Source organism: Theropithecus gelada, chromosome 8 (genome assembly GCF_003255815.1).
Source record: "Theropithecus gelada isolate Dixy chromosome 8, Tgel_1.0, whole genome shotgun sequence".
In the NCBI taxonomy this organism is placed as follows: domain Eukaryota; kingdom Metazoa; phylum Chordata; class Mammalia; order Primates; family Cercopithecidae; genus Theropithecus; species Theropithecus gelada.
This window is the reverse complement of record NC_037676.1, coordinates 106169025-106183357: the sequence shown is the minus strand read 5'-3', so window position 1 is coordinate 106183357 and position 14333 is coordinate 106169025. Positions and strand designations below refer to the sequence as shown.

General features: G+C 31.9%; 1 protein-coding gene across 34 annotated transcripts in view; it reads right to left on the bottom strand.

The window, feature by feature from the left end:
- The window catches only part of RIMS2 (regulating synaptic membrane exocytosis 2), a 728068-nt gene that overhangs the window by 325333 nt on the left and 388402 nt on the right, over positions 1 to 14333 (bottom strand). For 29 of the 34 annotated variants that reach the window (XM_025395354.1, XM_025395350.1, XM_025395351.1 and 26 more), the window contains 2 exons: positions 12603 to 12715; positions 2599 to 2729 (listed from right to left, as the gene is read on the bottom strand). In XM_025395354.1, coding sequence (XP_025251139.1) covers positions 2599 to 2729; positions 12603 to 12715 — 244 coding nt within the window. Of the gene's footprint in view, positions 1 to 2598; positions 2730 to 6480; positions 6529 to 12602; positions 12716 to 14333 lie in introns of all 34 variants that reach the window. The other 5 variants (XM_025395352.1, XM_025395364.1, XM_025395361.1 and 2 more) reach the window with 1 other exon arrangement.

Sequence of the window (14333 nt, the reverse complement as noted above, 5' to 3'; positions counted from 1 at the left end):
TAAAATGACAGACAAGCTCCAGTTAGAACAGTATCAACTGCTACAAATTATCTCAGCACAACACAGTCCCAAGAGTTTTGGGAAATAGGGAGGAGAGAGAACTAAGAAGGGGTAGAATTGTCTCTGAAATTGGGAAGTAATGCAACTTCTTCTCATTGGAGTTTTAAGTTTAATATAGATTTTACTTGAATGATGAAGAGGTATTATATGTTTCCAAAGCACACATATATAATGTGGCAGAAAGATGACTTTAAATATACAAATTGATAACGAATTTTGTTAATACACATGGACAAGATAACATGCAAGGTAGCTTTATTAACCATGAAGGCATTGGCAGAAAAATGACATTGCAAACCCATGTAGGAGATTTTATTTCTATACCTGGAAAGAAGTGATAATGTGTATGGGAATAACTTATCTGAAACAAGGACTGTGATGTATGATCTTCCTCTCCCTCCCTTTCTTACAGCTTTAACAAATATTTATTTAACATCTACTCATATTTCATTGATGAAGAATGAATTTTGAGACCCTGTCAAGAGATAAAGGTCCTTCCAAGAAGGCCAGGATGAAAGTATTTAACAGGAGCCTTGCTATCTAATTCAAGAATGGTTTATATCTGGCCAGGCACAGTAGCTCATGCCTGTAATCCCAGCACTTCGGGAGGCCAAGGCAGGTGGATCACGAGGTCAAGAGATCGAGACCATCCTGGCCAACATGGTGAAACCCCGTCTCTACTAAAAATACAAAAAATTAGCTGAGCATGGTGGCAGGCACCTGTAATCCCAGCTACTAGGGAGGCTGAGTCAGGAGAATTGCTTGAACCCGGGAGGTGGAGGTTGCAGTGAGCCGAGATCGTGTCTTTGCACTCCAGCCTGGGCAAAAAGAGCAAAACTCTGTCTCAAAAACAAACAAACAAACAAAAATGGTTTCTATCAAAATCTGAAAGGAAAAAGAAGAGGAAGTCATGAACTTCCTCTTAAGGACAGAAAAAAGTTCTCAGATAAAGAATGAAAATTTTAGACAGGATTTCTATGTTGAATAGGAAGAAGAATAGACAATCTCTGAAGTTTCTTATAAACCTAACATATATGATTACAATTTAATAAGGCAATTTGGTACGTACCCAAGCACCAATTCACAAAAAGAACCATTAAAAATAACCTTAATTTCAGCAAGTTAAAAAAAAATGAGTTTTACTTTTTCTAGAAGTATAAATAAAGCCTTCAGAATCAAAGCATACTGCATAAGTCAAACACTGAGAAGGTGCTAAAGATATTTAAACACTAAGATCAATAAGCATGCTATAGACATCATTTTAAAATAAAAGCCTAATTATAATAAAATAAATAATTGATCTTTTAATGAATCATCAAATTGCTGAGAAGGTAGTTAATTTTTAAAAACAATAAAATCCAACCTAATCCTTTTTAAAAATTTATTTTCATGTTACTAGAACTTTGGTTTCCATTAAATGTAATTCAGTAACAGCATGCAAACACTTGATGTTTTTACTTAAAATTAGAAGAAGAAATATATTTTAACTGGCGACTAACTTCAAGATATAAAAAGAGTATAAAACTTCAAAATATGTATCAAATAAAATGCAAAGCCTTTGTTCATTGTCTATTCTTTTGTCCTTTTCTTTGCTGAGATTGTTGTTCAGGTGACACTTTGGTACCGAACTCAACCTTGATGACTTTCTACTTGAACCAAATAACTAAATCAATGAGAATCCAAAAGTGTATAAACATGTTTAAGATCACATCTGTGCCTATCCACTTCCAACCTGAGAAAAAATAACGAGATCTTGAGAGCACTCTGCCGTGGGAGGCAGGGATGCAGACAGATAACTGGGGAAAGGTAACTGGTATCATTCCTTCTTTTTTTTTCATGATGCCTATTGAATAGTCTCTTTTATTTTTTATCTGCCTGAAATTCAGAGTGATTAGATTTGTTTTCAGATAAAGTATTTCTCCAATCAAATCAGGGTAGAACAAAAAGAAAAAAAATTAAGGGTAGAACAATACCATTTATATTGATTAGAATAAACACAAAACAAATAATGCTTGAGGAAGGTGATTCTGGGACTTGTGGTAAGTTTTCTTGATGATATAAGGTGATGAATACAAAACAACTTGTTAAATTTATAGAATAGAGAGAAATAATATCTTGGAAAGAGGAGGTAGAAATTGCAGAGAAATGAGCACTTTTTAGCAGTATTTTTAGCTTTTTGACTAAAAGAGCTAGTATTTTTGACTAAAAATTCTAGTATTTTAGCTTTTTGACTCTATAATTTGTGTTAAAAATTTGATTTTAGGAAGCATAACTTTTAATGATTTTGAATAATGAAAATATATACAAGAATACACACATGCCTAAAATTAATATTTAAAATCACATATACAACATTTAAGTTTTGAAAAATCTAACTTACTGTCACTATTTTGATTCCTAAGAACCATCACGTTTATGTTAAACTTCACATATCTCACTAGTATGATACCAATAAATGATACAGAATTGAAATACCCATTGCTATTAACATTTCCTCATTTATTTTCCAGAACATTTATTTTTGTTTTATATCCTTACCTTCTGTCTGGAAGAAAGTAAATTTTAACATAAGGATTCCTTGGCCTCCCATCTTCCCTGGAAGGGAGATCCTTTGCTCCCAAAATTGTAACTATTAATTGGTGACCAACCTTGTCAAACCATAGTTTTATCTGAAAAGCAAAAATATTAATTTATCAATTCAAACATTTACTACACAAACACAATGTTTACCTTTCCAATCTTCACCCCATTCTCTTACAGTATCATTAGCACAGAATATAAATTTTACTTAGTAAATTGTGGCTAGTTAAAAATAAAAGGATATACTATAATAACTTCAATGAATAAAAGAATGATTCAGACATTTCAGTTTGATCAAGCATGTGGGCTTTTTATTATCTTAATGTGATTGCTTATTAACATGTACATAATTACATTATCATAATTAAGGACTTTATATAAAATGACTGATCTGTATCTTTACTTATGCAAGAATCACTAGTTCATTTTGGTTCCCCTACAAAAAAAACTGAGTTCAGAATAAGTGCTCAAAATGAATTGAGTAGATAATATCCTGTTTATATAACATTCATAGGGAATTTTCAAGTAAATGTTTTATGTTGTTTCATAGTTAAAAACATTTAAAATATTATAAGCAAAAGGGATTTACTAGTAGCTTTAGTCAATAGATTCCTTCAGTTTGAACTTAAAATGATAATGAATTCATCTTTAAAATTTTTCCTTATTCAGACATTAAGTCTCATTCTTTTGTGAAATTGATGAATAATATCCTTAGGATAATAAGAGTACATTTTATTATTTGAGATAAGAAAATGAGAACAATTTCCCTGTGCCATAATTAGGGAAGGGAACTTCATATCCAACTGCTGAATTCACTTGATTTAACAGTTATCACCTCCCACACACATACCTCACACTTGCACACCTAGCTGTTTGATTCTACTATGTCAGGATCTATGATAATTATGGCTCTGATCCACATCTTGGCCCAGAACTCAGCACATATCTAACCACTATGTTGAAACTGAAATGGAACCAAAATTTGGAACTTGAGAATAACAGTTACAAATCAGTACTGGTTATACATAAACACTGGCAATTCAATTCCAATTCCAACATAGCTTTGTTGAGTCCCTCACTTCATATTCTAGAGAATGAGACACTGAGCAACTTTTGAGTCAGAAAAGGTAAACTGACAGTCTCAAAAAAGTATATAAAATTATTTCCATCTTTTTTTTTTGCCAAATGGAATCAGCCCTTTTATAGGAATAAGAGTAAGAAATATCCAACTTGTTTAAATTATAGTTATCAATTTTTATGTTTTTACATTTAATGCAGGTATTATCTTGCTATTGAATAACAAGAAATTTTTCTAATGGAGCTGCTAAGTACAAAAATAGACCCTAGACAAGTATTTCTTACATTGGGCTAATAAACTTTCCGTGTCAGTATTATCTCACTTATTTATTAAAAAGTTACAAATTCCTGGGCCCACCTCTCGCCTACTGAATCAGAACGAGGCCCTGGAAGTTGGATTTTAACAAGTCCCTAGGTGATCCTCAAGTGCATTAAAATTTGAGAACCACTGCCTTACATTAAGAGATTAACAACTTGAAGAAAAAAGTCTCCAATATATGAAAACAGTTAAAATATTTGCTTTTCTAATAATATTAGAACATAGATACAGATAAGAAAAAGGGGCCAAAAGGAGACTATTCTTCTGACAAAAGATATGAGTGAAAAAGAGAGAAATGCAGGATTGTCTGATTGTATATGAGATCAAAGAGGTGTTATAGATAGTATCATAAATGTGTGACAAAAACCCAACTGATTTCTATGGTAGTCTCTATTTTCATCAGTTTTAAAGAGTTTATGGCTTCATTTTTTCTAAGACATTAAAAAGCTTTCTCTGAGGTTCATGACATGAATATTAAGCACCTCAAAGGAAAAAAAAAAAAGATTCTGTAGGGTTAAAAAGATTTATTTCCAATAAATGTTACATTTAAGAAACAATAATTAGGCCGGGCGTGGTGGCTCAAGCCTGTAATCCCAGCACTTTGGGAGGCCGAGACGGGCGGATCACGAGGTCAGGAGATCGAGACCATCCTGGCTAACACAGTGAAACCCCGTCTCTACTAAAAATACAAAAAATTAGCCGGGCGTAGTGGCGGCGCCTGTAGTCCCAGCTACTTGGGAGGCTGAGGCAGGAGAATGGCGTGAACCCGGGAGGCGGAGCTTGCAGTGAGCCGAGATCGCGCCACTGCACTCCAGCCTGGGTGACAGAGCGAGACTCCGCCTCAAAAAAAAAAAAAAAAAAAAAAAAAAAAGAAACAATAATTATTATGAGACTAAGCTAAAAATTATTAGAGCAAATTATTGATTTCTATGAGAACCTTTTGGGGGGTTAAACTAAGTACTTGGGGCCATCTCCACCAGCAATATTTTTTCTCCTTTAAAATCATTAAAACTAGCATTTGAGATATATATTTCAAAAGTCTGATAGAGTATTCTTTTCAGATTTCCTTATGCCATGGAAAACCAAAACATTATCAGTTACTAATATTGTCCATTTCTCATACAGAGTAAACATATGGCTTATTTTTGGTATAATATTTTAGAGTTTACTAAATTATAAATTACAAATGTACAAATATTAAAATAATTTAAACAGCAAATAGGCACATTTTAACTTTACTAATTATTTGACCAAAATTATACCTTTTAATAGACTGCTTTAAACTGAGTATTTGAATATAGTCCTAATTTTTATTTGTATTATAGGACTTGCATTGAAGTTTTTAACAGATATCCAGTTCACATAATCGAAACAGATTTTATTAGGTACATCAATTTATAACATTCTTAATTTCTTATCTGTGCTTTTTAAATAAGTGTTTAAAATATAGCTGTTGATTCCCCCAAATATAACAAACATATCTTCACAATTCTGGTCCTGACATAGTTCCTGTTCAGCCCCAATTTCATTAATAAAATATTAGTATAATTTAAATTGTTTTAAAATATTTCTCATTCCAGCTTTAGCATGTAACTATTTTTAATTTTCCTAAGTAGGACCTAAGCAGCATAGGTAAATATTTTATATTGTATAATATTAACAAGAATAATTTAATTTTTAAAATTTAAACAAAATAAGTATTACTCAGAAGCAACAAATTTTTAAAAAAACAACATGCAGCAAAGCAAGGAAAGCATAATACTACTTAAAAAAAACTATATTGCCATTACTTTACCATATAAGGGGTTCCTAATGAAAAGAGGCAAACAACTTGTACCCAAGTATTACATAAAATTAAATAAAACTACAATGGCAAAATATTAACAAAATAAATCCAACTTATTTTATTTGGATTATAATTTTGTTCTTTCAAAGTAAAATACTTTCCAAAAAATGAACATTATATATAATATGCATAAAATTCATATTTTAAATAAGGTACAAATTTATTTGCCAGTCTCCTCAAGGAGTTATTACTTGGAAAATGCAAGAGAATATAGATGTTAAGTGACATAATGAGTGATTTAAAGAGACAGTAACCTTAGTGTAACAAAGGAAAATATCAACAGTATAAAATTAGCTATTTCTGTAAATGTCATATATATAAGTAGAATCTACATTAAATACCACTTTGAAATCTATAAGGTTTAGTATTTAGTTTATCATATAAAAATCACTAACAAAGATTGTCTCTTTAAATTTTTATTCAATATTCTAATCCCCATGCAAATTTTTACAAGCTGGCTAATAAAATGATTTGAAAGTCAATAATATGGTTTGGAGCAACATACCAAAAAAAGTTTTCCTACTAACGCATTTTCCAAAAACATACAAATAAGGGTTAAACACAACTTTAGTTTCTATCAGGCAGACAAGGCCTTTACCTGAACCCTAGGAACAAAAGGCGTTGTTCTTCTACTAAGGCTTTGGCTCTGGTAAGCAAAATTAAAGAAAAAAGCAATAAAACAAAACCAAAAAGGACAACACACTGGAACTAAAAGACCAAAAGTAAAAACAAACACATACAACTATCCCTTAAATACAATTTTTCCATGACAATATTTATCGAAATTAAGTACTTCAGTGTAATGAATAAATTAATTTTGTCCAATGCCAAAAAACATTAAAAACTATACAAAATACTAGAATTTGTATAATCAAATTTTTCAAATGTAGTTCACAAAACAAGAATTAAGACTGGATATAAAATAATATATTTGGGCTCATGTATTTTGAAAGAATGATTAAAAGCATAACCCAAGAATCAATAAATTTCATATTTTATCGTTAAACATACTACACAGAAAATAGGACAGTGTAAAAAGAAGTTAGTTGAAAATGTATTACAGAGTTATTAGTGAAAACCCATCTGTGGAAGTAATTGTGTGACTTCTCCAAAGTATGTCTACCCAAAGTCCAAAAACTATTAGCCAAGTTGGCTTTAGAATTTCTTAAAAGAATAAACACATTAAAATAAAAGTGTGCAGAAATGCATTGGATTAATTACTTGATTCATACTTGATGGATCCCTATCAGGTTCTAGTATTGAAACACCATCATCAGACATTTATTATGTACCACTTAAGGTAACATTGTTTATTGCTAATCACACCTATTAATGACAATATCTTATCTCTTTTTGCTTATACAGTTTGTTGGACTTTTTCAAGGCTTTATTGACAGTTTATTGTAAGTTTATTGCCTCATGGTATTTCCAACAACCTTATGAGGTAGTTGCTTCTACTCACAATTTGTAAGTGAGGAAACACAGAAAAGGGCTAGACACACTTGCCCATACTCAAACAAAAAGCAAGGTAGTGTAAAGACAGAAAATAGAACCCAGTTCTAATTAAATCACTAAATCAAATTCTCAGAATCAAATCAAATTTCCTTTCTCTTACTGACTTTTGTTTTCATTTTGAAAGTTTCCAAAAGACACCACAATAATCAGAATGTTGTGCCTTTATTAGGCATTCCAACAGCTAAATCAGAACATGATCAGGTTTGGGAATGGATTTCAAGGCATTTAATTCTGCTTCTATCACCAAGATTCCATCCCATTCCTCACATTTCTTATGGATGTCTCTCTTGTCTACTTCAAAGTCATAAATAGTTAAAGGCTTCTCTCTTTCCACTGCTAACTGGAAACAGATAATGAGTACTAAGAGTACTTTTTCTCAGTCCAGTTGGCATTGATCAGACACGTTTATTAAAGACATAAATCTAAAACCCAAAGGAAAGCAGACTTAAAAGCAGACTGTCATTCAATCATGAGTCATCTTTCTCTCTCTCTCAATCTCTCTCTCTCTCTCTCTCTCTCTGTCTGTCTCTTTCAAAACCAAGGCAGTTTCAAATCTAAGCTGTCTTATTTTTTATGTGGAAATATTCCCAAAGGAAGAAAGAAATATTCAGATGTGGAGTGTGTTACTGATGTCTGTCGGCATAACCACAGGCTATTATAATGCTTTAGCAAATGACAGAGGGCATATATGAAATTCATAGAGAAATTTGGCATGCTGAAGAAAGGGACTAAACAAGGTACTTTAGAAATGCATTTTATTTCCCCTGTCCTCCTACCTGTTTTGTTTTAGACCAAAAATATTAAGGTTACAGAATATTTTTACAAGTAAATATTATGTCATAAAATAAAAGATTCCCTTTAAAAGAAATAATACTTTCAAATAAATGAATCCTTTAAAGCAAACATTTTTCCATGTTCTAAAATGAACTCATACATGCATCTCACAGACTTCTGAAATCAACCTTCTGAAACCTATGGCAATTTACACCTAATCTTTACCCATGAGTTTATATTTTAAATATGGCTATAAAAATATATTTTTGTGTTGACAATATTTTTTAAATTAACATAAAATTCACCAGACATACAACTGACTATTTTAAAGTATACAATTCAGTGGCAAATACTGTGTCCAGAATTCTGTGGAATTACCACCTCCTTCCAGTTTCAAAATATTTTCATCATCCCAGAACACTCTGTACTTTACATAATCACTCCCTACTTTTCCATCTCGCTGTCCATTAGTAACCACTGCTTTCTGTCTCTATGGATATTTCAGATAGGGATGGCAAACACTATGTGTCTCACTGTAATTTGTAATTACTATTAATTCATTTATTGTAAGCATGAGAGACCTGATGATATCTATAACAATTCAGGCTTCATACAAATGAGGAATTTGAATTTGTACACCACAATCCATTTTGCATTTTTAATATCACTTTCCACTATTAATTGCACTAGTATCTTTGGAACATTCTTTTCATACAATACTTTCAGAATAATAAAGTCATAACAATGAAGTGTAACAGATAAAAGCTCAAAAAAAACCTTTCATTTATAGAAAGTTTTAAAAAGGCTATGGAGTTTCCAGGGAGATAGAAAGGACATATACCGCTCCTTAAATTATGTATTCCTTTCAAATGGGCATATAAAATGGATATTTGTAATATTTACTTAAAATGGAGTCAAAAGATATTTTTTAAAGTAACTTGGAAAAACACTGCAACCATAAATCAACCATAGATCATGAAGTGAATGAAATAAAATATGATTATCAGTAGTATCAATTGTGTAATACGTTCCCACAGAAAGAGAATTCTGAGCCTTTCCTCACTTTGAAAAAAATTGAAAGCTATATTTTCTTTTAATGCCCTATTATCAAAATAGTCAAAGACTATAAACTAATTGAAACTATTAAGAACTACAAAAGTAATCAACTGAAGGAGAAAAACTGCTAAATTCTGGAAGAACACATATTAAAAATAGGGTCCTAGTAAGGGAGTGCTGTCAGTGAAAATGCTAACATACAGCCTACATGGCATAAACCTGAATTCATGCTGATTTCCTTCACCAAATACATTAATGGCATTTTCACTGCTATGCCCTAGAATAATAAACAGCAGGACAATTCAAAAATGGAGAGAAAATAAATTGCATACATTTAAAAAAATCAACAGCCTTGAGCATGAAAATGTAAACAACAAATTTACATTTTTTTTTAATAGTCATCTCCTTTGAGAATGATATTATATGTATATATTTTCTATTTGAGACATGAACAGACAGAATATTAGGAAGGCCAACTCACATACTATAAAAATTATCATTGTTCTCAGGCATTAGCAATATCATAATTTTGTAAGTGAAGTACGGGCCCAAGTAAAAACTAACCAACAGCAAAAATGTCCAAAGGTAGAAAAGAAGGAAAAAGGAATTGTAATGTTGGTTTATGACTTCCTAGTTTTCCTTAGGGTTGATATATGTAGATATATTTTTCCAACCTCTACATCATTAGAGCAAACCGAAATTATCTCCAGGCTGATAGAGACAGGATTAAATATAAAGGGAATTATTATATATCAGATAGCATCTTAGTTATATTTTCCTGGATGCAAAAATATAAGAAAAAAATTCATAAGTTACATGAAGGTAAAAACTTGTATTTGCAGTGACTAGTACTATACCTGATGTGGGGGTCAGAACTTAACACAGATTTCTTAAGTAGATGATTGGAATTTAATTAGGTAAAATCATTTCTGAAGGAAAAATTTGAAAATAGATTTCAAGAATCCTAAAATTTTCCTTTGCCTTTTATATTGTAATTTTATTTCTGGAAAGTTATTCTGACAATAGAATTTTGTCCTAACAAAAATATTCAAGATTTATATTCAAGGATTTCCACAGTATCATTATTCATAAAAATTAGTTAGAAACAAGCAAGGTACCCTAAAATAGTGATTTAGGTTACAATGAAGTATTAAAATGGACATTAAAACAATTTTAAGAGGAATTTTTAAAGACAGGAAAAAGTCCACAATATTACTAAGAGAAAAATCAGGATTCAAAATAGTATTTTTTTTTTCAGTTTTGTTTAAAAATTTATACGTAGTGAATGGTTATATTTCAGTGTCAGGATTATAGGTGATTTTTACGTCTTATTAATTTTCTGTGCTTTCCAGATTTCCCACAATAAATGTGCAGTATATTTATAACCAACTTTTTTTTATATATAGGGTAGGGTATGGGTATATGTGTGAACAATTTCAAAACATATACAGCTAAAAGTTTTACTAATAATATCATACTGGAACATATTCCTTCGAAGTCATAAGAAAAGGAAAAAATAGTACACATTTTTAATTACAAAATCACTTATAAATCTAAATACTATAACTTTACATTGTTACACATAAATTTAGAAGTGAAACTTTTAAGTTTATATTTCCCCCAAATATTTAACAGTTGTACCTTTTACTATATTAATTTTGAACCATGAAGAAAAATAGTTGAATTTGAAATTTGTCTAAATCCCTGAACTATGCTTCTCGTCCTCCCTTCCTAGTCCAATCTGTAGTAAGACCTTGGGATTCAAATGAGAAAACAAAGTGATGCTTACTTATTATAGAAAATCTAACTTCCACTCCTTCTTTACGAACTCAAGCAAACTATACATACACACAGACACAGACAGACACATACACACACACACACACACCCCCCACAAACACGGTTTTATTTATGGACTGGGATCATCCAGCCCCAAAAACATTATTTAAGGATGAACTACTGAAATGGATCCATAATAAGAAACAACATTAGCATTTTATAGCATAGTAGAAGAAAACATACATTTGTAACTATAAATGACAACATGTGCTGTCGATATATGTAAGAATAAGTAGAAAGATGCTACTTATTTTGCAGACTTGAAAAAAGACCACTAGCCTCAAATGAAAAAGTTCACTCTGTTTATGAAATAGAAAGGAAAAAAAATAATAAGGGAAGAAATTTATTTTAGTGGAACATTTACAATCTCCTAATAGCATCACATATTCTTTCTTACATAACTTTTCTGTTATTGTCACCTTTATGGTCAAAATCATTCTAAAAAAGACATGTCTAATGACTTTTTTAATGACTGCAAATGAACTTTTTTCCTTTTTGCATATACTTCCTATAACTCCTTTTAATTAATGAAAATACTTCAGAAAAAACAAATACTACCCTTTCCCACTCTCCCCCCAAAAAAAATCAAAGGAAAAATTTCATAGCTAATTTAACAAAAAGCTATCTTTTTTGGGCTTAAAATATCAGCCTCAAATAATTTAGTTTTTAACTGTAACTTTTTGTTAATCCAAAATTCAATGTCTGAATCTTGACAACCTAAATATCTTTTTAATACTCGTGAAATTTCAAGTTTTGTAATCCCCAACAATACTGGTAATATTAACCGGTATTTTTCTAATGTATAAGAATAAATTTATTTTGTTACTACTTTTAAATGGTTTAATAAGGGAATGACAACAGAACAAATGAATAAAAAGTAAAGACTTACATTTGTAAAGCTCCTCTGATATCAACACAATATAAAATGCATAAATGAATATTTAAGTTTTATTTTAAAATGTTCAAATCAGGGATCACTTAATGTGCAAAGTTATCTGAAGTATTCAGCAATCCATTACATATTTCTCTGTTTATTTCATTTTGTCTATTGACAAAAAATCTCAAGTATCATTATATTTCATAGCAATATTGAACTCCAATGATGACTGTAAACTGACACCAAAATCCTTAAAGTTGAAAAGCAGTGAAGAATTCATATTTACTTTTATCTGAAATATCATCTTTACATAGTGCAACATTTTTATTTCTCTTAAAAATCTGTGACAAATTATAGTCATCTTAAGGTAAAGGGCAAAAATTATGAACTTGAATTTTCTTATAATTACTAACATAAAAAAGAGTTTAGGTACCTTCACAAAATATAACTGTTATTAAATTCCAGAAAATCTAACTCTAATAAATGAAGCAGTATGATAAAGAGTCAAAATTGGATTTCAAAACTAAAAGAATGATAAAGTGGAAGGTTAAAAGCACAATTATGTTCTAGTAATAACTTGGTTTGTAGAAAACTAGCTTCGTATTTTAAAAGCACTATTTGATATTCTGAAAAGGAGAGTAAATGTAATGACTACATACTGAAAGTTGTCCTGATAAGAACTGTGGAACATCCCTCAACATTCCAGGACTCATAGGAGAGGTAACAGAAATAGAAGGACGATCCATTTTTTGAGATTCAAATGAGCTAGAACCTGCAACGATAATTACACATAACAAATAACAATGGCTCTTCACAAGTATTTAGTAAGTTTTGCCATATAACTTTTAAATTATGTATTTTTTTATGTCCACAAAATGTCATTATATAGGCCATTTTCTTAGACACAACATTGAAATATTCTTAAAGCGTTTTTTTTGGAAGCAAAAGTGCAGTATAGGGATTCTCTTAAGACCAACAGTGAACCATTTTCTGTGCCAATTGTAGTAGAGACAGGCCTCTACCTCAGGACTTAGTTACTATCTGTTAAGTGTACTATATTTATATCTTACGATGACATATTAAGAAAAATTTAAAAATAGAAACAAGAACTAATCAAAACATAAATCAATAAAGCAACTGAAAGACATTTGCAAATAATAAGAAAATAAGTACAAAATTATTAAATTTTTAAAATGATGTATAGAACAATATAACAAATTATACTGGCAGAAAGAAGTGAGGGGCATAAAAAAAGGAATAAAATATTAAATATTTATTGTCACTATTTTCATTCTTGGGGATAAGAATATTCCCTGTATGTCTGTCATGTTCTCTGGACAGAACATTGCTGATATTCATTGGGATTCAGAACACTGGGGAAGACCTGTTTTTTGTTTTTTTTTTTTTTGTTTTTGAGACGGAGTCTCACTCTGTCACCCAGGCTGGAGTGCAGTGGCTGATCTTGGCTCACTGCAACCTCCGCCTCCCAGGTTCACACCATTCTCCTGCCTCAGCCTCCCAAGTAGCTGGGACTACAGGCGCCCGCCAACACGCCCGGCTAATTTTTTGTATTTTTTTTTTTTCTAGTAGAGACGGGGTTTCACCGTGTTAGCCAGGATGGTCTCGATCTCCTGACCTCGTGATCCACCTGCCTCGGCCTCCCAAAGTGCTGGGATTACAGGCGTGAGTCACCGCGCTTGGCCAGGGAGACCTGTGTTTAAGGGAATGGATGTATAAAAACTTAATTGGGAACACAGTGAACCTACAACACCTCTGAGACATCCAATGGGAGATGTAAAGCAGGTAAGTGGAAGTACAGATGGGACCAAATGTCCAAGTAGAGACTAGTGTTGGAAATTAACCTGTAGAGTTGTATGCCTAATTGGAAATGAAGGTAGATAAAACTCACCTCTAGAGAGAATACGGTGTAAAATGAAAGGGAAACTGCAAGGCTTAGGATTAGAAGTAACAATGATACCTTTTATATTACTAGCAAGTAGGACGAATGAAACCTTTCTACTAAGAAAGAAGCCGGGGGCCGGGCGCGGTGGCTCAAGCCTGTAATCCCAGCACTTTGGGAGGCCGAGACGGGCGGATCACGAGGTCAGGAGATCGAGACCATCCTGGCGAACACGGTGAAACCCCGTCTCTACTAAAAAATAAAAAAAAATTAGCCGGGCGAGGTGGCGGGCGCCTGTAGTCCCAGCTACTCGGGAGGCTGAGGCAGGAGAATGGCGGGAACCTGGGAGGCGGAGCTTGCAGTGAGCTGAGATCCGGCCACTGCACTCCAGCCCAGGCGACAGAGTGAGACTCCGTCTCAAAAAAAAAAAAAAAAAAGAAGCCGGGTTTTTTTTTTGTTGTTGTTGTTGTCGTTGTTGTTTTTACAATAA